At 39.8% G+C, this 23,190-nt stretch overlaps 16 protein-coding genes across 16 annotated transcripts; 5 read left to right on the top strand and 11 right to left on the bottom strand.

Annotated features, from left to right (window-relative positions):
• Positions 1-819: 819 nt before the first annotated feature.
• NEHOM01_1332 (uncharacterized protein) lies at positions 820-1,974 on the bottom strand (the record flags this gene model as incomplete). The annotated part of the gene is made up of 1 exon (XM_051490210.1): positions 820-1,974. The coding sequence occupies one exon, from the start codon at positions 1,972-1,974 to the stop codon at positions 820-822; it is 1,155 nt and encodes a 384-aa protein (XP_051346170.1).
• Positions 1,975-2,523: 549 nt separating this feature from the next.
• Positions 2,524-5,214, bottom strand: NEHOM01_1331 (chromatin-remodeling ATPase INO80; the record flags this gene model as incomplete). Its single annotated transcript, XM_051490209.1, has 1 exon — positions 2,524-5,214. One exon carries the CDS (start codon positions 5,212-5,214, stop codon positions 2,524-2,526), a length of 2,691 nt encoding a protein of 896 aa, XP_051346169.1.
• A 594-nt stretch (positions 5,215-5,808) lies between these two features.
• Positions 5,809-6,507, bottom strand: NEHOM01_1330 (uncharacterized protein; the record flags this gene model as incomplete). Its single annotated transcript, XM_051490208.1, has 1 exon — positions 5,809-6,507. The coding sequence occupies one exon, from the start codon at positions 6,505-6,507 to the stop codon at positions 5,809-5,811; it is 699 nt and encodes a 232-aa protein (XP_051346168.1).
• A 29-nt stretch (positions 6,508-6,536) lies between these two features.
• Positions 6,537-7,439, bottom strand: NEHOM01_1329 (ditrans,polycis-polyprenyl diphosphate synthase; the record flags this gene model as incomplete). The annotated part of the gene is made up of 1 exon (XM_051490207.1): positions 6,537-7,439. One exon carries the CDS (start codon positions 7,437-7,439, stop codon positions 6,537-6,539), a length of 903 nt encoding a protein of 300 aa, XP_051346167.1.
• A 19-nt stretch (positions 7,440-7,458) lies between these two features.
• On the top strand, positions 7,459-7,821 carry NEHOM01_1328 (uncharacterized protein; the record flags this gene model as incomplete). Its single annotated transcript, XM_051490206.1, has 1 exon — positions 7,459-7,821. The coding sequence occupies one exon, from the start codon at positions 7,459-7,461 to the stop codon at positions 7,819-7,821; it is 363 nt and encodes a 120-aa protein (XP_051346166.1).
• A 347-nt stretch (positions 7,822-8,168) lies between these two features.
• On the top strand, positions 8,169-10,154 carry NEHOM01_1327 (uncharacterized protein; the record flags this gene model as incomplete). The annotated part of the gene is made up of 1 exon (XM_051490205.1): positions 8,169-10,154. The coding sequence occupies one exon, from the start codon at positions 8,169-8,171 to the stop codon at positions 10,152-10,154; it is 1,986 nt and encodes a 661-aa protein (XP_051346165.1).
• Positions 10,155-10,300: 146 nt separating this feature from the next.
• Positions 10,301-10,840, bottom strand: NEHOM01_1326 (rRNA N6-adenosine-methyltransferase METTL5; the record flags this gene model as incomplete). The annotated part of the gene is made up of 1 exon (XM_051490204.1): positions 10,301-10,840. The coding sequence occupies one exon, from the start codon at positions 10,838-10,840 to the stop codon at positions 10,301-10,303; it is 540 nt and encodes a 179-aa protein (XP_051346164.1).
• Positions 10,841-10,898: 58 nt separating this feature from the next.
• NEHOM01_1325 (uncharacterized protein) lies at positions 10,899-11,735 on the bottom strand (the record flags this gene model as incomplete). The annotated part of the gene is made up of 1 exon (XM_051490203.1): positions 10,899-11,735. The coding sequence occupies one exon, from the start codon at positions 11,733-11,735 to the stop codon at positions 10,899-10,901; it is 837 nt and encodes a 278-aa protein (XP_051346163.1).
• A 179-nt stretch (positions 11,736-11,914) lies between these two features.
• Positions 11,915-12,637, top strand: NEHOM01_1324 (cyclin H; the record flags this gene model as incomplete). Its single annotated transcript, XM_051490202.1, has 1 exon — positions 11,915-12,637. One exon carries the CDS (start codon positions 11,915-11,917, stop codon positions 12,635-12,637), a length of 723 nt encoding a protein of 240 aa, XP_051346162.1.
• Positions 12,638-12,864: 227 nt separating this feature from the next.
• On the bottom strand, positions 12,865-13,620 carry NEHOM01_1323 (uncharacterized protein; the record flags this gene model as incomplete). Its single annotated transcript, XM_051490201.1, has 1 exon — positions 12,865-13,620. The coding sequence occupies one exon, from the start codon at positions 13,618-13,620 to the stop codon at positions 12,865-12,867; it is 756 nt and encodes a 251-aa protein (XP_051346161.1).
• A 30-nt stretch (positions 13,621-13,650) lies between these two features.
• NEHOM01_1322 (uncharacterized protein) lies at positions 13,651-15,594 on the bottom strand (the record flags this gene model as incomplete). The annotated part of the gene is made up of 1 exon (XM_051490200.1): positions 13,651-15,594. The coding sequence occupies one exon, from the start codon at positions 15,592-15,594 to the stop codon at positions 13,651-13,653; it is 1,944 nt and encodes a 647-aa protein (XP_051346160.1).
• A 24-nt stretch (positions 15,595-15,618) lies between these two features.
• NEHOM01_1321 (DNA replication ATP-dependent helicase/nuclease Dna2) lies at positions 15,619-18,240 on the top strand (the record flags this gene model as incomplete). Its single annotated transcript, XM_051490199.1, has 1 exon — positions 15,619-18,240. One exon carries the CDS (start codon positions 15,619-15,621, stop codon positions 18,238-18,240), a length of 2,622 nt encoding a protein of 873 aa, XP_051346159.1.
• Positions 18,241-18,715: 475 nt separating this feature from the next.
• On the bottom strand, positions 18,716-19,507 carry NEHOM01_1320 (uncharacterized protein; the record flags this gene model as incomplete). The annotated part of the gene is made up of 1 exon (XM_051490198.1): positions 18,716-19,507. The coding sequence occupies one exon, from the start codon at positions 19,505-19,507 to the stop codon at positions 18,716-18,718; it is 792 nt and encodes a 263-aa protein (XP_051346158.1).
• Positions 19,508-19,602: 95 nt separating this feature from the next.
• Positions 19,603-20,058, bottom strand: NEHOM01_1319 (uncharacterized protein; the record flags this gene model as incomplete). The annotated part of the gene is made up of 1 exon (XM_051490197.1): positions 19,603-20,058. The coding sequence occupies one exon, from the start codon at positions 20,056-20,058 to the stop codon at positions 19,603-19,605; it is 456 nt and encodes a 151-aa protein (XP_051346157.1).
• Positions 20,059-20,929: 871 nt separating this feature from the next.
• NEHOM01_1318 (large subunit ribosomal protein L14e) lies at positions 20,930-21,340 on the top strand (the record flags this gene model as incomplete). The annotated part of the gene is made up of 1 exon (XM_051490196.1): positions 20,930-21,340. One exon carries the CDS (start codon positions 20,930-20,932, stop codon positions 21,338-21,340), a length of 411 nt encoding a protein of 136 aa, XP_051346156.1.
• Positions 21,341-21,747: 407 nt separating this feature from the next.
• Positions 21,748-22,215, bottom strand: NEHOM01_1317 (uncharacterized protein; the record flags this gene model as incomplete). The annotated part of the gene is made up of 1 exon (XM_051490195.1): positions 21,748-22,215. One exon carries the CDS (start codon positions 22,213-22,215, stop codon positions 21,748-21,750), a length of 468 nt encoding a protein of 155 aa, XP_051346155.1.
• Positions 22,216-23,190: the final 975 nt, after the last annotated feature.

Here is a 23,190-nt window from a genome sequence, read left to right as displayed (position 1 = left end):
GAGTATGGACTCATAATATGGCAATAAATCAACAACTATTTAATGATATTATCTAGCTAGGACAACTCAATAACAACCCAATACTAACCCAAATAACACATTAAGATAAGTCAAGTTAGATGTAGTACTCAATCCTAACTTAATTCTTAACTAATACATACTCTATTGAAGATAGTGCTTGGGATAAGTGTGGGTACCATTTATTGGATAAATAGGGTGTATTGGAATAAGATGACGTCATAATAAGTTAGTATTCGTTTAGTCTACCAAGTAGTGTGTACTAGGCAGTGATCAGGTTGATCGTATTAGGATTGTATTAGGATTGTGGTAGTATTGAGTAGTGGTCGTATGGCAGCACTACAATTAGGTTAAGTTAAGTTGGTATTGGGCTAGTATAGGTAGGTAGGCCAAAAATCAACTCAATACAACAATAAACACAACTTAATACACAACCCAATCTAAACTTAACTTATAGGATACTATTATAACAATGAGATAGTCTTTATTGAAGACAATTAGCCAACTTGTTGTATGTCCATAGACCATACACTTCCATATGAAGTACTTACGGAGTATCAAAATGACGTATGACAGCTATTTGTTTACATTACCAATATTTGTTTACATTTCATATATTGAAATCTCAACCGATCCATTTCCAAAGCTTAAATAGAGAGCGTTTTGAATAAATACGATAGTTTATGACTGACCTTACCAAGAAACAACTCAACTGGTTCATCAATGGGCCTTTTATACTAGTTTAATTGTGTTATACTTAATGTGATCTATAATATTAAAGTACTGATTGGATTAGACACTTCAACCAGGACCAAAGACCTTCCAGAAGATAGAAACAAAGCTTGTCCAATCTGAAACAGTAGCATTAATTGCATAGCCAATAATAGCCAAGTCAACTGCCAATCGGGTATTACTGAAGGGCAAAGTCCAACTGTAGTAGATAAACATAAACGAAATACATCCAAGAATTCCAAAGATGTAAGTATTAGTGCTAATCAGTTTGCCTTTGGCATCTGCCATGTTCTTCAAGGATGTGAACTTATTAGAAGACGTGAACCGTGATACGGCCATAACTCGCTCGGCATAAAGATAGATAGCACGCGAAACCCCAAGAAAGAGAATAGCCATACAACACTGCGCACGAAATCGCGTAGTATAATCAGCCTTTAAAATACCACCTAATTGATCACCTTCAATTCCAACTCGGTAGGTGCCAGAAGCCCCATAAACTCCAAAAGCCAAAACAATTCCTAGTGTTACAGCTGCTAGTATACCAACCATATGGTACATCTCTCCACCTTTCATGAAAAGACTCGTATACTTGAAATCTCCATCTTCTTTACGTCTTGTACCCGTGATAAGTTGTACTTGTGTAATTATTGCCGGAATGACGTACTTAACGGACATCATAGCTACTCGTGGCACAATCACAACTAAACTAGCAATAAAGAGAAACTGAACTTGTACCATACCATTAGTAGTCCCAGACCAACGCCAAAGAATGTGTGCTAAAATATAAGGAATAAAGATACCCATATCAACTAGTATACGACGATAACTAACTAGTTTCCGAATATGGTGATAAAATGCGTCATAGAAAAATAGAAAGATAGCAAAGCCTACAATGTAAACAAGTTCACACGAACCAACATGAATAAGATTTCTAACCACTTCGGGAATAAAGGTTAAGAAGTCCTTAAACAGTCTAGGCATACCTTCAGTCTGCAAGACCTTTAGTCTTTCAACATACTGGGTTGAGTTTGTGTTAGTTCCCATTCTCTTGTAGATTTCGTTGGCAATAGTGTTAAACGTATGGCTATTATCCAGCATATCCTTATTGTACAGTATATTATGAATCATCTTTTGTTCTTCGGCTATCTTAGCCGCTTGTTCTGGAGTGAGAGTCATAGATTTTTCGTGATAGGATAATAGCTTAAAACTTTGCCGAATTACCATATAAGGAAAAAAACGGTCAACTGCCAATATGATAGGCCAAATTCCATTTAAAGGAGAAAAAAGACCAGGAGCACATAGGAGCACCAAAGCCAGTTTCTTCTCCCTGTTAATTTATATCCCGCTCAAATCTTATCACAATCTAATCCCATCTAAAACAACCACATACATTCACATAAACAAAGATATAAATAGATATATAAATAGATATAAATAGACATATAAATAGATATGAATACATTAAATCATATCTCAACTCAACTCAATCTAAACTCAACTCAACTCAACTCAATCTAAACTTGTTCAAATACTAACTCAATCCAATATCGATTTAAACTCAACTCAACTCAATCTAAACTTGTCCAAATACTAACTCAATCTAATATCAATTTAAACTTGGGTTAGTATTAACCTAACTCAACATAAACTTAACCAAGTACTAACTTAACTCAACCCACCATAAACCTAACTCAACTCAATCTAATCTCAACTCAATCAAGTACTAACTCTACAAAATACTAACTCAGTCTTTTTATTGCTTGCAGATAGATCTTAGTCCCGGGTCTTAATGACCATGCGCTGAATTTCGCCCTTGACCCCGGCTCGCTCCATTATACGCTCCTCAATGGTGCCAGCAGTTATCAGTCTATATACAGTAACCTGCTTCGTTTGGCCAAGCCGATGCGCTCTATCCATGGCCTGCTGATCGGCAGTTGGATTCCAGTCACTATCATAGAAAATAACCGTATCAGCCGCCGTCAAATTAATCCCTAAACCTCCCGCACGAGTACTAAGCAAGAAAATAAACCGATCGGCATTTGATTGCCAGTCTTTCACTAACTCTTTCCGATTAGCAATCTTACTACTGCCATCCAAACGCAAGTACGAATAGTTACGTACCATTAAGTACTCTTCAAATAAATCAATCATCTTAGTCATCTGGAAGTACATCAGCACCCGATGCCCTTCTTCCTTCAGCTTAGGCAGTAAAGTATCCAGAACACATAACTTGCCACTATCACTCACAAACCGGCCCATAGATGGTACATATACGGGTGGCGTAGGTAATTCGGCCCGTAAGTCCACCGGTAAGTCCGCGGCTGTCGGTACATAGGCCGGAGAAATAGCTACCTGCTTCGGAGGAATACAACGCGGCATACAAGCTGTTTCCAGTGCGCCCACTAAATCCTCACTTAAACTCGGTTCTAACTTCATTCGTTTCACATCCGGCGTTGAACACCAAAATCGCTTCCGGTCATAAGCCGGGTGCGTCTCCAGTAAGAACTGGCCTGGAACTCTAGCTACTGGATAAAAGGCTAAAGGAGCTAAGACTTGAGGAATGTATATCTGATTAGGCGGCTGGCACCAACCCGTTGAGGTTTCTTTCTTCTCAAATAAGTCCGGATGGTTACATACTTTCCTAAACTGCATAACTAAGTTCATTAATCCTTCCATTCCCTCTAAATCATCAGGCAAGGCATTATCTAAAAAGGAAGCCATGGGAGCTCGCATTTGAATACCTTCATACAACCGTTTTTGTTTGGGAGATAGTTCACAGATAATAGTCTTTTCTATCTTCTGTCCTAACTCATCAGCTACATCTTTCTTCTCCCGTCTTAACATAAACGGTTGTAAGACCATTCTTAATCTAGCTGCTTCAGTTACACTATCTCCATCTTCAATCTTAAACCATTCTGAGAACTCGCCATGAGAATCAAACAGAGTCGGCATAATGAAGTGCAATAAAGCCCAAAGTTCATGTAACGTATTCTGAATAGGCGTTCCGGTCAAAAGCAACCTACTTCGAGCTTTAAAGGATAAAAGTGTCTTCCAACGGGCACTACTACTACTCTTAATAGCCTGAGCTTCATCTAAAACCATATACTGCCACTTTATCTTACTAAAGTACTTCTCATCTGTCACAGCTAGTTGGTAAGAAGTAATCACTACATGAAAAGGCGACTCTTCCTTATGCAACTTCCTTTGCTGCCAAGACTTCCGCTGGGCCTTCCGATCGGCTACTGTTCCCCAGTAAGAGACTACCTTAAAAGTAGGCACAAACTTAGTGAACTCCTGTTCCCAGTTATGCAAAGTAGAGGCCGGAGTTACCACCAGAAAAGGACCCCAATTACCTCCTTTCTCAGCTAAGTAAGCCAAGAAGGAAATAGCTTGAACAGTTTTGCCTAAACCCATTTCATCAGCCAACATACCATTAATCCCTTGGTCATACAGACTAATCAGCCATTCCAGACCTCTTTTCTGGTAGTCTTTCAACGTACATCTCAAAATACTAGGAATAGCCACCCCCTGGGAAATAGGCAGGATTGAGTTGTTATACACAGGGGCTTCTCCTCCTCCACTGCCACCCTCATTCACTCCTTCTCCTTCTCTACTACCAGCACTACCACTACCACCATCTATACCACCACCACTATCTATAGCAACTCCTGGCTTGGTGCCTTTGGGGATAGGCGTAGTACCGAACTCGGCAACTGCTCGTTTGTGCTTCTCGGCGGCTTCGAGTGTAAGTCTAGTCTGTTCGTCTGTTGCCGGATCAGTAGATAGATCGGTTGGTGGGGCATCGCCGGCCGGTCGTTTGCCTAGAATGAAATGGGAGAAGAGTTCTGTTTGCGTAATGAGGAAGTCTAGTTTTTTGGCTTGTCTTGCTTCTTCTTCCTCTTCTTCTTCTTTCTTACGCCGTTCATAGTCTTCTTTCTCTTCTTTACGTCTCTTTTCTCGGATTGTTCTTTCACATCGTTTGAAGAACTGTTGTAACTCTTTGGTTATCCGTTTACCTTTAAGAACTGGGTTGGTCTTAGAAGTCTTAGCTAGAGCTCTCTTTAACTCACGTTGACAGACTGTACTTATCTTACGGTGTTGGGCTTGTCTGGTTAAGATAAGACTAATTAGGGCCTTATGGACTTTAGGAATAGACTTTTTACAAATCTCTTCGTAGACTCGTTTTGTCTCTTCTTCAACTGAGACCTGGTGCTCACTTTGATCAATGTTTTTGATTTCTTGCAAAATCTCTTCCTTATGGCTTCTCTCGATGTATGGGTCCATAGATGGAGGCGGCAATCTATTTAGATCTAAACCCAGGGCATAAAGTGTTCTTTGGGCTGATTGATAGAGTCCTTTGATCTTTTTCTCGGCTCTTATCATTTTGGCCATCTTAAGCTTACGATGAAGTTCTATTTGGTACTGCACTAAGTCACTAGTGCTATCACTCTCGGGCACGCCCATACCATGCAAAATTAAAATTGTATTTCATCTCTTCATCGCTTGGTTTTGAATTCGAATTTCGAATTTGAAATTAGAATTAGCATTGGTTTAGAAAGGAGGTTTAGGGGGGTTTAGGTGGATTTAGAGTTAGGTGGGAAGGGGTAGGTGTTAGGATTGGGTTAAGATTGGGTTAGGGGTAGTTAATAGAGTAAATAAAGTGGTTTATTATTACTGGGTTGAATTAGATGGGTTAGTATTTGGGTTGAGTTTGATTGTTTTTGTTTTTGAAATTAAGTTTAAGTTAGGTTGATATTAAGTTGGTATTGGGTTAGGTTGAGTTAGGTTGAGTTAGGATTAAGTTGGTGTTAAGGTGATGCTGGTATTAAGTTGAGTTTGTAGTGAATTTGTAATGGTGTGACGTCAACATAATAATGCTAAAGTAAACATAAACTTAGTCTTTGCTTTGGCACTTGACTTGATTTGACTTGATTAATGCGTGGCTTAAACATTATACCTAACTTAAGTTAAGGTTAAGTTAACCCGCTGCTAACCTAATAGATAATTCATGGTCGATTAACAATTACAGGGCTTGGTGGGTGGGTGAGTTGGTTGGGGTTAGGAAATAGTGGAGGTGTCGCTGTACTGGTGACTGTCGGATTCTTCGGGATACTCATGGCGGAGAAGGGCATAGCGGGTGGTTATTTTGGTGAGGCGGTTTTGGTAGGCGGAGGTTCTTTGGTTGAGTTCTTGTTGGGTGGTGCTGATTTGGTGCTGGAGATGGGAGATTTTGGCGGAGAGGGATGTACTTTTATCATGGAGGTCTTGGAGCTTGGATTTGAGAAGCTCGGCATTGGTTTGGACGGTGGCTAGGTCTTTTTTGGTTTGGGCGAGAATGCTGTTGGTTTTGTGTCTTTCTTGTAGGAAGTGGTGGAGGGATTGCTTTTGGGCTCTGTGCTTGCTTTGGAGGGAGAGTAAGGTGAGGTCTTCTTCTGGGGCGTCGTGTTTGACGCGTTGGAGGTCGGTGTAGAGGTTTTGGACTCGGGTATCAAGTAAGTTAGTATTGGCGGTTGGACTTTCAATGTACTGCGTGTTAATGTACGGATTGGGTGTGTAGTAGAGAGGGGGAGAGTCTTGGGTTAGAATGTTATGGTGGGGATGAAGAACTCTGATCTTATGTGCAACCTGAGGTAGATCTGTTTTGGTACTATCAACTACAATATTGCCGTGGTGAACTGTACTGGAAAGATCGTCAAGTAGAACTAGTCGGCCCTGGATGAGAACAAGAATACAGAAGCCTAAAAGAAGTCTGTGCATTGCTTAGCAGCTCATGGGTGCCTATTTATTCATTTGTTTCGAACTGAAACAGTTAGTGGATAGGTCGGGTGGGCCTGGGATGAAGTTTGAAGGTGGGCTTCTAGTCGGTGCTTAAGTAAGATAAGTAGGAGATGAACTTTGCTAAAAACCGGCCATTTAGTTGCCACAAAACAGATAGTGGCTGTTGAGGCGGCCGAACATAAGAGGAAATCACTAAGTCGGCGTTCACCACTTGTGCGAATAATAATATCAATAGAGCGCGGTACGCCATCAGACTTAGTGTTCACGTACTCTTCCAAGGCTGAGTAGGAGAAGAGGAAGAAAAGGAACTTTGGCTGGGCGGATGGCTGGTTGATCTTCTGGACAATATCTTTAATGTCTGTACGAAGAGGACGAGGATCACCTACTATTTGCAAATGCGGGGCTAAACTTTCAAGTGGATCGTTCTGTTTGGCAGTGAGTTTTTGGAACATGGCATGGCAGATGTCCATGACAGCTGTAACTTCGGCTGGTGTGCGATTGAAGTTCTTCTTGGACCAGACATAAAGAGCCACAGAGCTGCACTTAAGCTCTTGCAAGTGCTGGACCACGGGATAGACTTGCTGGCTGCCTAGATAATGACCAGTGGCTGATGGGAGGTTGTTAAATCGGGCAAACCGTCTGTTTCCATCTAAAACCAAGCCAATGTTCAATCCGGGTTTAGCTAGTCGTTTAGTTAGCCAAACCAGTGCCCAGGTGAATGGTCGAGCTATTCCTAACCAAAAACTACGTAATAAAGCACATTTAAACAGCCAAGTATTCATTATACAACTATTAAACCAACAACAATATTCATAAACTTCGTTTAAACTTTGACTTTCCAAGAGAGTATCAATAATATCTAGGATCAAAAACAACCAGAAGTGGTAGAGTCGGACTAGAAGGGCAATCATCGCTAAAATTTTACGGCTTATGGGTCTTATAAGACGTAAACCGTTTCAAACTAGATCTAAAAAGCGACCTCTTGAGTCTTCTAATCGATCAAATAGTCAAACCAACTCTTTACTTCTTGCTGATGACTTTTACTGGTATGCTAACCGTCTCTCCAATCACAAAGGCATATTTTTCCAGTGTCGAATTGATGACGTCATGTGGCATCCTCAGTACCAAGTTGAAGAAATATCCAAGGAAATAAGGCTCCAGATCAATGTGGCTCCGCACAAGCAACTACATCTAGTTTTTACTGGGCATTCCATCCAAGATTCCGAAAGTTTTGAATTTTTTGATCCCGAACTATCCATCTATACCATCCAACTAGTCTTCAATGCCACCTAACTAACTCACTAGTTACTACCTACTACTATCCCAATACTATCCTAACTCAATACTATCTCAATCCTATCCCAACTCAATACTAACTAAATACTATCTTAATACCAAAGCCAACTCAATCTAAATATAAATACAGTATTAATGTAACGTAACAATTTATATCTAATCTTATACTAACACCGTCTCATCCAAGTATCAATAAGCGAGCCCAACCCAACCTAAACCCAACTAAACCCTAACTTCTCCCAACCAAACCAAACTCTATCCAAACCCAACTAAACTAATTCCAAATTCAACCCAATCTAAATTCAAGTCAATACTACCCCTAATTGTTTTGCACAAAAATCTAGATGGAGAAGGATAAACAAGTGAGTTTAGGCAAATCAATGCCCGAAAGTGCGTATATCACCACGGAATACCTCGTTAAGCTGATGGACAAAGAGTTCTGTCAACGTGAGAAAGCAGAAAATGAGTGTATTATTAAGGATATTGAGAAAGAGATAGCTAATTTAGTGCGAACTAAGAGCTTAGATATTCTTAAAGATCTAGATAAGGGTCGAAGTATGGGCCAGGGCATGGACTTACTAAATAAGAAACTAGAAGATTTAATGCATGCGATTGAACTAAGTACAGCTACTAGGGTTGAAGAAAAGAAGGAAAAGAAGAGCTTAAAAGCCGCTCGAGAACGAGTTGAAGTGCTTACTGATGCTATCTCTAAGCTAAAAGTAGTTCTAGACGCCATATCTTACTTAGAGAAGTTATCAGTCAAAACAATAGTTAAAATGGAACAGTTACTGAACAAAAGAGAAGAAGTGAGTGATGATGAAATTCGAGGGGTGTACTTATGGGTGCGAGCTTTAAAGGAGGCCGAGAGAGGGAGTAAGTACTTTGCCAGTTATAGTTTCTACAGTAAACTCATCAATACAGTTGAAAGTGGGAAGGAAAGATTGCTAGCAGTAGCTAATCTCATGACGCAGTGGTGGATTTGTGAGCTGATGGATGGTTTGGTTGAGTGTGCCCAAATGAGCGAATCCGAGAAGAAGACTAGTTTTGCCTACAAGGAGTTTCAGGAAGCACGAAGCTTTGCCCTGCATAACCAGGTGCTGATTCATATGGGCAAGTATATCTATGAGGAACTGTACAAGAAAGATGAATTCTTGCACTATGTAAACAATGCTCGCAAAAGAGAGCTAATTAAGACTTGCAAGGTCAAAATACCTCTAACAACACCAGAGGAGACTCTTAAAGTCTATGTTAAGACATTTATTGATTTTTTGGAATTAGATAGTGATATCAAAAGAATTGTACCGCAATCACTTGATCCGGCTATTGAAGAGTACGATTTGCAAATCAAAAAGAAGATTGAAACTGTACTGGATGGATTCCCACCCGAATCTGTAGCTGAAAGTGGAGTGCTCAAAGTTCTTAAGGAGTTCTTTGCTTTCTTAACGGCTCATGAGATATACTTTAAAGACCTCTTGGAAATCTTAGTTCAGATTGCTTATAAGTGTATTAGTACGGATTCTGATCGGACTAAAGATAAGATTGCTGCTGCTATGAAAGAGAATATTGATATTAAGAAACAGCTAACTATTGCTTCATCAGCTATCTTTCACTTCCTGAAGAGTGCTAAAACCCTTATCACAGGTGTTGAACAGGCCGAAAACGAACTAGATGATATCATTCTTAAGTGTATCAACGAACAAATAGGACTTTTAAGAACTAGTTTGCCTGCCGATCGATCAGATGCCGCCGTTAGTATCAGTGGGTTTTCCGATAATCTACGCCAGACTCTTAAGGCCGAAATAGGTAGCTATACTGATGGAACAACCCAAGTCGACGGCACACTCGCCCAAAAACTGCCTGAGCTCAAAGTCCTGGAAGAGACAGAAAAGAGGATTCTAGAAGCTTCAGCTAAAGAACTCAAAGCCGCCATGGATGATGTTCTTCGCCAGCTCCGCATTAAATCAACCAAAATAACCAGCGAGACCGAAATCACCCTCTACTCCACTCGAGTCGCAGAAATCCTTGATGCCTACCAGAACAAAGTCGCCCAGAAAGACATGCTCACCCATGTAGAAGCAGTTTTCTCCTATGCTCTCCAATACCTTCCCAAACTACAAACGTACCGACAAGTGGACGCACTTGAAACTGACTTTGCCATTCTCTACAAGTCAGCCCAATATCTTGATTTAGAAAGCACCAATGTAAAAAGCATTCTTAAGCTGTTCACTGAGGTCGATTGTATTAGGAAGAACAACAAAAAGCAACTAAACGATCCCATCGAAAACGACCTCAACGATCTTTTCAAAATCTACAAAATCAAACCCCAGTAGTCAATAAACACTCAATAACCAGCCGGCACCAATTATTTACTATCTAACAACTTATTCTTATTCATAATTTATTCATATCAACTTGGCTCACCTCAACCCAACACAACATCAACCCAACATAACACCAAACCAAACACAACTCAACTTTAACTTACTCTATTTTCAACTCTTATCAGATCTACCAAGACATGCACACTCTCTTTCCGATGGAAGCTATAACTCTTGGGTATCTCAAACTTCATTTGTGAGAGGAACTTAATCCGGCCTGCATACTTAGTCCGAAAGTATTCACGAGTACTACTTTTGTGCATTGAATAAACCACCCGAGCACAACTTAATGCCTTCTCCAAAAAGACTACATCTATCCCTTCGTTATTCTTAGTCCCAAATGGCGGATTAACTACAGCCACATCAAACTCTCCTAAATCCACCAAACTATCATTCACAACATCTCGATGCACAAACACAGCCGGTTCATCAGATACATGTGCTAAATTATCACAATACAACTCACATAATCCCTGATCAATATCCACTCCAACCACTTCTTTAGCCCCATACGCCAAAACAGCTGCACTCAACATACCGGTTCCACATCCTAAATCTAATACTCGTTTCCCAGCCAATTCACCATACTCTACAGCCATTACATGGGCACAAGTTGCCGCTAACTCAGCCGGAGTCATATATTGTTCATATCTTATTTTTGGTCTTTCGAAATTACTTAGTCTATCTAAAAGCCATTTAGCTTCTTTCAATTTCATAATCGGGAAGGCCTAATTTCTTTTTTAGACTTTTTATCGTACAATCACTTAATCTCTTCTTCTTATCAGTTGGCCAGTAAATAGGAGCCATTATTGATCCATTTGCCGAGCATTCACTCCCATCCCCATCATGACCACTTCCTAATAAATGACATAATTCATGAGCAGCAATTTCAGCCATTTTAGTCCAACTATCACCAGGCTTAACCAAGCAAATAGCCATCCCACCACAAGATCTACTTCCATAATTACTCCCTCGTGATACACCACAAAACTCACCTTCACCGCGATCCTCAAATATTCCAAACAACACACCACAAACTCTTCTCTCTCTTATCTTCTTATCTTCTTGTTCTTCTTCTGATAATCTTCTATCTCCCTCATCCCCAATTCTATCTCCCTCACTCCTAATTATATCTCCTCCATCCTTACTTCTATCTCCTCCATCCCTAATTCTATCTCCAAATCTACTCTCCCAACTACTCATTTGACTAACGCGTACTTGGTTCAGTCCATCAAGTATTCCTAAACCCGTACTCTCATCCGATTCTATTTCATGAATCACTCCAGTACTCCTCTTAAGCACTTTCCGATCCACTCTTAGTCTTCGCCCTAATTTAATCTTGAGTTCAGGACCAACATCCTGCATAATGTTTTTGATTTTATCCAATACCTGCTCCAAGTCAAAATCATTCAGTTTCAACTCCTTTTCAACCACAAAATTCACAGTTATCTCCACAGATAACAACGGTTTTACTACACCCCAGACAATACCCACTACATATACCAATAAAACCCCCCAAATATACACCCGCATCAACAAAACAACAAACACAAAATTCATATTCTTGATATTAAACAAGTATTTGCCGCTTTTGGTACAATAGCAGGCCAATGCAACACGCCATTTACAACCAACAGTTTTATTCAAGACATGTTTACTGGTGAAACATCCAAAGAACAGTCGTGTTTTAAACAAACTTTTTCCATCTCTCCATGCCGGACTCTGTACTTAACGATATAACCAAAGAAGAGGAAGATACTATCTTATTTTACTATCAAGTGAAAATGCTTGACTTATGTGAATTCTTAAAAACACCAATTCAGGTCCAAAGTACATCTATAACTTACTTTAAAGTGCTTTTTACTAAGAAACGAGTCTTTCACTATGATATGCGCAATCTTATTGTTGCTTGTGTCTTTCTTGCCATGAAAGTCGAGAATATTTATGTAACTGCTGAATGTATAAAAAGTAGATTAGGGTTTGTGAAAGTTTCCCTACTAGTTCAATATGAAGTAGACATCTGTAATGCTCTTAAGTTCAATTTTCATGTATCTTCTCCCTATCTTAGATTGTTAGGTTTGTTTTTACTTCTCAAAAACAAAGAACGTATCTATGCCGAGTTAGATGGACCTGTTCCTACTCAGCAAATAGAAGAGATTGATCGTATGCTTAATTGGGAGAAGTCCATTGAGAATCTCAAAAACATCATGTTAGCCGATGACTATTTGCAACTCAATCCTAATGAAGTAGCCCTGGCCTCTCTAGCCGTACGTCCATCGGAGTTACAAGGTTTCTTTATGCCGGATACTTTAGAGGCCGTCAAGAAGATCAAAATGCACACAATTCGTCGAGAAGCACCCAATCAGGAGCAGCTGAAAATGATCAATGAAAAGATTCAAGCCATCCAGCGCCATTACAGCCTAACCCAATCCTAATCCTAACCCACATCACATCACTACATACTTACACAATCTCAATCTAACCTTATCTTTACTATACTACTACATACTTATACAATCTCAATCTAACCTCATCTTTACTTACACTATCTCAATCTAACCTTATCTTTACTTACACTATCTCTAAATCAAAATCAAAACCAAAATACTATCAAAATACTATCTCAATCCTAATCTAACACAACTCCTAATTCAAACCCCATTTATTGCTGCAGATTGAGAAGATCCCGACTGTACTTAGAAGGGTTTTCATCCCAGGCAACTGAAACTCCACTGCAAAAGAGTTGGCCAGTTAAACCTTGCCCCTCTAAATGCTGCTTAAGTGGATGGAAGTCTGAACATCCTCCCATCTTTACATGGACCTTCTTGCCGCCAACTGTTAATTTAAAAACAACCTCTGGCCCTCCAAGATCGATAGACTCGCCCGATCCTTTTGGGACTGTCTGCTGAATGGTACGTCCCTCCCCTGGGAAGTCTTCTCGGTAAGTTTCATCAGTTTGAAGCGCAATTTCAACATCAACGAGATCACCGGGATTGATTTCAAACAGATGACTAGGTACTTCTCCGGTCTCTGAGATTTGCTTCATTAAGGCATCTCTTTCCTCCTGAGTTAACCGCGTAAACTTATCATCGATTAAAAATCCATTCTTGTAAACTGTTAGTGTTTTTTTAACAACAACCGTATTTTCTTGATTATTTTGATTGTTGTGATTGTTTTGACTATGACGCATGAGTTTCTCAAACTCTTCGGCATATTCTGATTTGGGCATTTCCACTATCTGGCCACTATTTCCTCCTACATAGTTGGTCTTTTTGTCTGATAAGTACTCTTTCACAATTGTACGGGCTAGATCGTAATTGTACTGGGCAAGTTCCAAGGCATTACGTGCTTGGTTCTCAGTACAGTTAAGTTCTTGCATAAGGTCAATTATAGCGTGGGTCTTCTGCTCGGCGTTCATAAAAACAAATTGGAATCTGACTTGGCTTTATTATGGGACGTATGTGAGTAGTCCTTTATCTTCTTCCAGAAGGCCTTTGGTGATGAGAGTGTTAAGGCGTTGTTCTACGAGTGTGGGAGATTGTCCTGAGCTAGTTGAGATAGTTTGGATAAATTCGGATCTGGATTGGGCTGGAGTGTGTTTGGCCGTGCGTGAGATAAGACTGTCCAGGCAAAGAGTAGTGAGTTTGCGGGTGGGGCCGGGATTAGTTTCGTGCTGGGGGAGGACGTACTCTGGGAAGAGGTTGAGCCAGGCTTGTGGATCTTCGTACTTGGGGCCGGGAATGAGGTAGGGCGTATTGGTGGTGGTGATGAAGATGGCTTGTTTAAGAAGGGGATTAAGATGGCGGGCGAGGTCGGGGCATTGAGTGCTTAGGCCAGGTAGATCGACTGGCAGTTGGTTTTGGACCTTAGTGATGAGGTAGTACTGAAGAAGAGTTACAGTGGTGGATAAATCATTGATTTTAAGCTCAACAGTTGAATGGGTATCAATCCATTCTATTTTGATTCTTTCGGCTTGTTTGGCTTTAGTTAGGGCTTGTTTAAGTCCGGAAAGACGGGGAATATCTGGAAGGTGTAAACGAGAAAGGTTTTTAGGCCATCGGAAACTATTAGCATGAATAAGCCAAATATGTGGTTCAACTTCAGTAGCCGTACTGAAATCCCGAATTATTTCATCAACTCGGCGTTTCAATTGAAACCGCCAAGACTTACTAAGTAATTGAACAACTCGTTTTAGTCTTTTTAAAGATAAGCCGCGTAAAGCACTATCAGTAATCAAAGTTACAAAAGCTTCTTCAAAGTAGGCATAATCAGAAACCTGAGCGGCAATTACTTTAAGTACTTTGATTTGAGCCCGAGTTGTAACTCGTTCAAAAAGAAGAGTACGTGTGTTTACTATCAAAACATTCGTGTACTTCTCTGGATCTTCTTTCACAATCCCGGCCAGAACTTCAGCTACTAATTGGGTTAGACCACTTCGAGTTCGGTTCGGCCACTCACCACTTAGTAGAGTAATTGCTTCCTTAAACGGATCCAGACCTAAGTAGGACTTAATAGCTTCTGCCCAGTACTGTTGTAGCACTAATTGTTGTTGTTTAGGAAACTTATGAGATAGTAACCAGTCTAAACTCTGACCATCTTGAGTTTGCAGAATAGTCAGTAAGTTTGTCTTCGGCAAGTATTCACCAGCTAAGACTTGAGCACCTACTTCCTCTTGTACTTTCTGCCGCAAGGTTCCCACTAGTCCCAAAGGAAACCGGAACAAGCCAGGGACTATCCTAAGTCTCTGTACTTGTTGGGCCACTGAACCATCGCGTGACCATCCTTTCCTCATTCCTGCCTGGTACCTAGCTAGTACTCGTTCCTCACCCACAGCCAGCATCCCAATCCGTTCCAGGAGTAACAATGCCATCCCTAAATCACCCCCACCATGTTTACCCTTACTCTCGTTCTTATTCACATCTACACTACCCAAACCTACACTACCTACACCTATACCCACACCATCTACACTACCCAAACCATCTACATTATCTACACCACCCAATTCTAGATTAAATCGCTGCCATTCTGTATCAATGACCTTATCTATGGTTTGCAACAACTCTTCCTGTCGGACTTTAGCCAACTCCATCAGTCCTTGACCAACTATCTTAGCAAAAACCCGTTCATCACCTCCTTTCCCTACTCTAAAGGCACTAAGAGTCTTTTCCAGCCTTTTCCTCAGACTAATCCAACGCGTACATGTGACAATAATTGAATCTGGACTTTGCTGAATCGCTCTTATCACTATACCTTTTATTTTGGTAAGTATTTTGAATCGGTTCTTTCTTGATAAGAAATCACAATCTTCGGCGATAAGCAGAGGAGAAGGTTCAGCACCTTCTATTTCACTATAAAGATAAGATATAATACTCTGAATCATAGTAGGCATAATTTGCATTCAAAAATTTAAAGAATGGCTCTTGGTTGGGAAAGTCCTAAGCGCTCTTCAGTTAAAAGAGTCAAAATTGAAATGGATGAATCTCTTGCTGAGTTGAATTTTTGGGATACAGTTTCGACTCCACGCAGTCCTCTTACTAGTGAAATCAGTTTAGACCTAGATAAGCAGGGTTTATCAGTAAGTTTTAAAGTAGTTAGTATTGAGAGATTAGATAATTGGGCGCGAATTTGGGGAACAGATAACGAAGTAGTAGAGATAAGTGGGATTTGGTTAGAAAGTTTACCAAGGATAGGTAATGGAGTGACTATCATGCGATGTTTATGTTGTCCTACTAAAGAGGGAGATTTAAGTGTAGTTAATAATGAAGAGAACTACTTAATCATTCATGGGAAGAAGTCATTAAGTACAACCCATGTAATTCAGTCGGTTGAGTGTGTACGTAAGGCCTTACTAACCAGTCAAGTTGAAGTGTACAACCAAAAGTGGTACAAACAACAAGTTCATGGTTTGATTTTACACGAATGGTTTGAGTACTTACTGGCCCAACGGGAAGCTCCTTTAAAAGAGGTGGCTAAAGAGTTGAAGTCTATTCTGTGCCGACGAGTACTTGAGATCTACCGAATAGATGAGAAGATAGGTGAAACCTTTAAACAAGTCTTCAAACACTTAGGAGCCTTAAAGAAGTTCATTACGGCCTTGCGGTACACAACCTGTACCAATAATAGAACCAGACATAGTCGTTTGTTACAGATTAAAGGTAAATCAGATGCAACAATTCTTGATAACGGACTAGAGACAGAAATTGAACTGAAAACCGGGGCGCAGTTACATAATGATAATATTGCCCAAGTAATTCTGTACGGACTACTGCAGAAAGAAGCTCTAGGCTATCTTTCCCAAACTCTCTACCATATGAAGAGTGGCAGTACTCAATCCGTAGCTTTAAAACATCCTGAAGTAAGGAGTCTGCTTAATCAGCGCAATAAGATCGTCCAGACTAAACAACTCCCACCACGACAAGTAATTAATCATTGTCGGGTGTGCTATGCTAAAGAGATGTGCACGACTATTGCGGAAATAGAAGAAGCCTCTTCCGGATTGGGTAATTTATTTGATCATAGTTTATCACAGCCGCTTGGTCTGCATAATGGCCTGGAGATGTTAAAGAGTTTGGATTTTGATGATCCGCGTTTATTTGGGTATCTTTGGGAACAAATTCAAGCGGAAGAAGATAGTGCTAAAGAGACACTGTTTCAGTGTGCAGTAAGTGTCTGGGAAGGTTCTTACTTAAAACTAACTATTCTGGCTAACGATAAGTCTTGCCATCTTTATAATGATGATTTTGTGGTGCTTTATGATGAAACTAAATGTGCGGTAGGGAAAGGTGTTATTTCAGCGGCGGGAAAGGAAGGTTTGGAAGTTCATATGTTTGAAGACTTATCTCTATCTTTTGAAAGTCATTTGTACATTTCTAAGGATCCATCCGTTAAGTACTTTGCTGAACTACGAGGTTCACTTATTCAGTTGTATACATCAAGTAAGGTTAGGAAAGCTTGGAAGGCTGTGCCGCAAGCGGGTAAGTTTGAAATTCATGGTGATTATGTAAATGAGTTCTTTGCGCTTAATTTCGACCAGCAGAAGGCCCTGGCTAGTGCGCTGAGTTCAACACCATATACTTTGATTCATGGTATGCCAGGGACGGGTAAGACTAAGGTGATTTCTCTGCTGATTAGAATTCTAGTGGCTACGGGTAAGAAAGTACTGGTTTGTTGTTATACGCGGCTTTCTTTGTGTAATATAGCTGCTCGTTTAGAGAATCAGCCGCATATCAAGATGTATCGTACGGGTGTAACTAAGATAGAAAAGTTAGTGGATCGGCCTGAAGAAATTGGTGCGGCTTTAGATACTTATAATGTTGTACTGGCTACTACTCGATCTGTTTTTAAAGATGTTATTTTTGATAAGTCGCGCCGGTTTGATGTGTATATTGCTGATGAAGCTACTCAGCAAAATATGCTTCTTTCGGTGATTCCAGCTTTAGTTTCCAACGCTATGGTTTTAGTAGGCGATCATTTACAGCTGCACCCTCTAGCTAATGCTCCGGGGTTGCGGCTTAGTCTCTTTGAAATTCTAAGGGAGCGTTCACCGGTGGCCTCCCTGACTTATCAGTACCGGATGCCTAAATGTATCATGGATGTAGCTAATGACTTGTTCTATGCCCAGCAGATGAAGTGTAAGAGTAAAGAGATGCATGGTTCAATTGGGGTTATTGATATTACAGATGATACGCAGGCAGAGACTATTTTAGCTGAGGCCCCAAGTAGTGCCCAGATTCTTTGTTACTTTAACGATCAGGTCCGGACAATTCGGGCACTAGGTAAATCAGCAGAAACGATTGATCGGTTTCAAGGAAGTGAAGCTGAAGATATTATCTTAATTGTTGATTTATTTGTTCCCAACGGTCCTTCTAATGAGATTCTTCTTTCACCACAAAGACTTAATGTAGCCCTTACTCGGGCTAAGAAGTCTTTGCTTATTCTTGGGCGTACGCAACGCCTGGCAGAGCATAAAGTGTTTGCCGATCTGTTTCAGTCCATCAACAAAATACCAGCAGCCACTCCACCCCGTCCTAACTAAACGTTAGACTCGTAGTATAGTCCAATTTAATTCAATGCCATAAATAAACTAACTAGAGATAGTATCTCATATTCATATTCGGTTAGGATTTCTTCATATCTCATATTCGTATTGGGTTAGGATCTCGTCATATATCATAATCGTATTCGGTTAATATCTATTCCTATCTCATAATTGTATTGGGCTAGGATCTCTTCATATCTCATAATCGTATTGGGTTAATATCTATTCCTATCTCATATTCGTATTCATTTGTATCTCTTTATATCTCGTATTCGTATTCATTTATGCCTTACATTCATATTGGGTTTGTATCTCATAGTACCAAACATTCTACTAACACAATGCCAACCTAAAACTATACCAAACCCAACACCATACCAACCAAACACCATACCAATCTAGTAACCCAATACCAACCCAACCTAACGCATAGGTTAGGTTAATCTATACCATGCATTTATTTACGATTGAACTAGAAGAACATGAAGCCTATTGGGGCTTTCTCATTATTAGTTGATTCTTCGTACGGTCTGGCTTCCAAATCATCGACCTGGTCCATGAACTTTCCGGATATTCCCTCCTTCTCTCTCTTCTGCATTATCTTCTGGTAAGTTTGCCGAATTCGGCCAATAAGCTCTTGCTTCTTCCCCGTATAGTTCAAACCGAACTCTTTCATTATTCCCTTCAGCTGCTGTACAGTTAGAGATTCAAACTCAATGCCACCCACTCGCTCAATAAAGCTCTTACTGATCTTCATAAATTCAGACTTCTGGGTTGGACCCTCAAAACTAGTCGTGGAGTTAAGATATAGCGGTAGAATCGAGTTGGTTGTGTTTTTCTCGTAGAGAACAGCCGGCTTCTTTATCACTCCCAAAAAGAGCTTTTGCGGGTTAGCTTCACTAGGCCGTTTAAGAAAAGGCAACGTATCATTCGGATATCCCACCTCGCGTTCACCGTGCATGTAGTTCCAAAACATAGAACTTGATCGCCGTTTCTTTTTCATCCCCCAGGCATCTACATGCATCGATGGTTCTTTCCGCTCCATCCGCGCCTGGTACATATCAGCTGCACTACTCCGTTCCTCCTGACTAAACCCTGGTAGACGCCGTGTTTCTAGAACTCGGTGCAGATCATCGGAAAAGCTAAGCGACTCTTTTGGAAACAAATCTTCCGATTCAACCCCAAGAAACTCATCTAGTATGAATAATCGGTTGCTATTTGTTCTTTTGAACATCTTGTTCTTTTCTGACTCGGGAGTGTCCATAAGATTCAAGATGCTCCTCTATTAATCCAACATAGTAAAACGAGTGTTTCAAAGTAGTCTTAAGTTGGTATTGTTTGAGCTTAACCCGATATTTATTACACCCGGAAGAAGAGTTCGGACATTCTTATCACCCCTTGAATCTTCCCTTCCTCTCTCTCTTCCGCCCGACAACTCTCCTGCTCAGTCTCTGAATTAGTCAGCTTAGCAATCGCTCTTTCACCCAGTTCATGGTGACTAGCCGGCAAAGCATTCACCAAGTGTTTCATCTGTGGAATGTCTCCTAAGAGACCTGCCTGCCACAAACCATCTAGCACACGTACACAAGGCAAGTCCTGCTGTTCTAACAAACTCTGTAAACTCGCCCGTACTAAACAAAACCGCCGACTATCACACTCCACCAGTAAACTAAGCAAGAAATAAGAAAGAATTACGTCAGAAGATTTGGTTGGTTTCTGAGATTCCAATAGCATTACTCGGTATCTTTGAGCCGCCAACATAAACTTAGCACCCTTACTACTAATAAGTTCAAGACATTCACTTTCGATTGACATAAACACACTAAATAAAATATTGGATTTATAATCTCAAGTTCAGTTGATTTCAAGATTGTTTTGAAATTCGTATCAGCTTAATAATACCAAAATAACAACTTAAACCCATCCCAAGATCAAACTATTCATTTCTTTATTCTAATTTCTATTCATTTAAGTAATTCCTAGCCTAAAAATTACCCAAAAAGGAAATTTAAAGAGAAACTCTTCCAAAATATTTAGCTTTAAGACATATTTAAGATTTACATCCATAATTCCAACCTTTGCCAAACACCAAACAAACACTTTAAGTATGTAACTACTCTAATCCTGTAATCACTCTAATTCAAAACACCTCTTCTAATCTAATCATAATCAACTTAGTACTAACTTGATACAATCTAATTGTTAGTCTTACTGGGTTAGTATTAACTTGATACAATCTAAATACAATCTAAATACTAACTCGTTCTAATCTAATCTAAACTCAACATAGTACGAACTTGATACAATCTAGACATAACCAAATACTAACTCAATCTAATCTAATCTAAACTCAACATAACTCAATATAAACTCAACGTAATACTAACTCATTCTAATCTAATCTAGACATAACTCAACATAGCATAACTCAACGTAATCTAAACATAGTACTAACTTGATACAATTTAATCCAATCCAATCTAAACGTAGTATTAACACAACCAAATACAATCTAAACGTAGTATTAACATAACAGAACTCAACCAAATACAATCTAAATGCAATCTAATCTAAACTCAACTCAACTCAACTTAACTCAATACTAACTCAATCTAAATCTAAACTAACTCAAATAAGCATATCACAGTAAATCATAGTCTTATTTTCTAATTTTTTAGCCCTGCAAATGGAAAGACGAAACTTACTAGAGAAAGGCCGAGTTGCTGAATTTAAGTGCAAAAAGATGAGTGCAGTATTAGCTGTTGTGATTGAGTTTATTACTTTAGAAAGTGTTGTAGCCCAATTAGTCTGTGTTAAGACCGGTAAATGTACTGAACGTAAAGTAATAGTCCCTAAACACTTAGTCTTAACGGACAAAGTGATTGAATTCGATGATTCTGAAGAGATTAGAGGAGAGAAATTCGTTGCTTCTATTGAATCTAACATTACTGAAGCTTTAGAGGCTAAAAAGGAGTCTAAAGCTTATCAGAACTACTTAGCTGAGGAAAGGATGAAGGAAATGAACGACTTTGAGAGATTCTTAGTTGAACAGAAGGAGATTGCTAAGAATGAGCTTCTTAAGTCCAAAGGATTCTAAATAAAGATAAGTAACTCAATTGATTATGATAAGATTTAGATTTTGGTTATGTTATGGTTATGTTATGGTGTGGTTAGATTAGATCATGTTGAGTTTTGATTATGATAAGATTAGATTAGATTTTGGTTAGATTGTCTTAAGTTAAGTTTAGATTATGATAAGATTAGATTTCGATTTTGGTTAGATTAGATTAGATTGTGTTGTGATAAGTTAAGTTAAATTGTGATAGCACTATATGAGATAGCACTAGATGAGATAGCATTAAGTTGTGATTGTACTTAGTTAGATGATATCACAATAGGAGATATCACAATAGGAGATAGCACTTAGGAGATAATACTGATAAACTAACACTATATTAGATAACACTATCTTAGATAACACTATAGGAGATATCATATAATAAGTTATTCATCGAGGGGTTCGGGGCTGATGTACTTGCCGGTGATGCGGGCGGCTCGGGAGGCAGGGAGTTTGCATTGGGCGCGGAGGTTTTCTCGGAGGAGATGGGCGGGGAGATCTACTTCGCCGTTGAGGGCTTGGTGTTCGGCGGGAGTGATGGTTTGGTGGTCGTCGGCGGCTGGGAGGAGTTGTTTTTGTCTGGTAAGGATGTTTAGTTCACTTAAGGTAGTGTACTCGTTGGTAAGCAGGATAGTATTGAGGTTGGGACGGTGTTTCAAAATCTGTTTGGCCTCTTCTTTGGAAATATGGATGACGAGATTGAGTTTATTGGGGTCGTGATTGGGATTGAAAGTTATGGCTGGATCTGGAAGACCGAAAAGATGACGGATAAGTCTTTCGTCTTCGATAGTAACAACATTGAAGGGAACTCTATCTTTGCGAAGTTGTTGAATAAGTTGTAATGTTCTGTCCATGGGATTCTTTGCGGACTATGTAAGAATAAAATAGAGACTATTGATTGAGTAGGAGAGATTGTTAGTAGGAATTAGATGGGCTGATTTTGAATGAGTTGGTTTTGAATGGGTTGGGGGTGGTGTTTCTTTTGGGTGTTTATGGGTTGGGGATTGGAGTGGATCTGGGGTGAGGGTAAAGAAGGCATCAAAAACATGGGCTACAATGAGGGCGAGGCAGAAGAGAATGGCTAGTAAGAGGAGAATCTCTATGATGATGGTTTTTGCCTTGGTAAGCCGCCATCTAGACATGTGTGTTTTGGAAGAGATGATGTTTATTTATGTCGAAACAGCATGTCGAAGGTATTTCGATCATAGTTTCGGGAACACGTAAAGATCATTGGGCTGGCACTAAGGATAGTATTGGGTTGGTATGGGTTTGGAGTGGCTGGTGGTGTAACATTGCTACAGCTGATGGGTTAGTTTGGACTCAATAGAATGTTCATTGTGTTATGTTGGGTTTAGTATTGGGTTTAGTATTGGGTTAGGTGTAGTGCCGTTACATAAACACTACCCTTGTCTCACGATAAGTTGTTTATTCATTGGTGGATCGCATTAGTATCGGGTTAGTAGAGAATTCGAATCATATCAAATCTTAACCGATACCCAGGGATTATTAAAATTTGAGTATGACGTCATTTTCGCATCCATCATCGTCTACATTCAATAAATGGCCGATTATGCCGTATCGAGATATGTCGCTGGGGGCTTTGTATTAGTCACAGGAGCTATTCCCACTCATGGATTAGGTTAGTATTGGGTTGGGTTGGGTTGAGTTGGGTTAGTATTGGGCTAGATAGTTGTGGGAAGTGAATTGTTTTGCTTGATTAAGACCTAGTGCTTAAATCACTGCTAATAGTTACTGTGCTGGCTTACGTACAGCTAGGTATTTTTAGGTCAATTTGAGATCTGTTTGATACTGAAATTGGTCAAAAATAT

Source organism: Nematocida homosporus (genome assembly GCF_024244095.1).
Source record: "Nematocida homosporus strain JUm1504 chromosome Unknown 4477, whole genome shotgun sequence".
NCBI lineage: Eukaryota > Fungi > Microsporidia > Nematocida > Nematocida homosporus.
The sequence above is the reverse complement of the archived record's forward strand: the minus strand, read 5'-3'. Positions and strand labels throughout refer to the sequence as shown.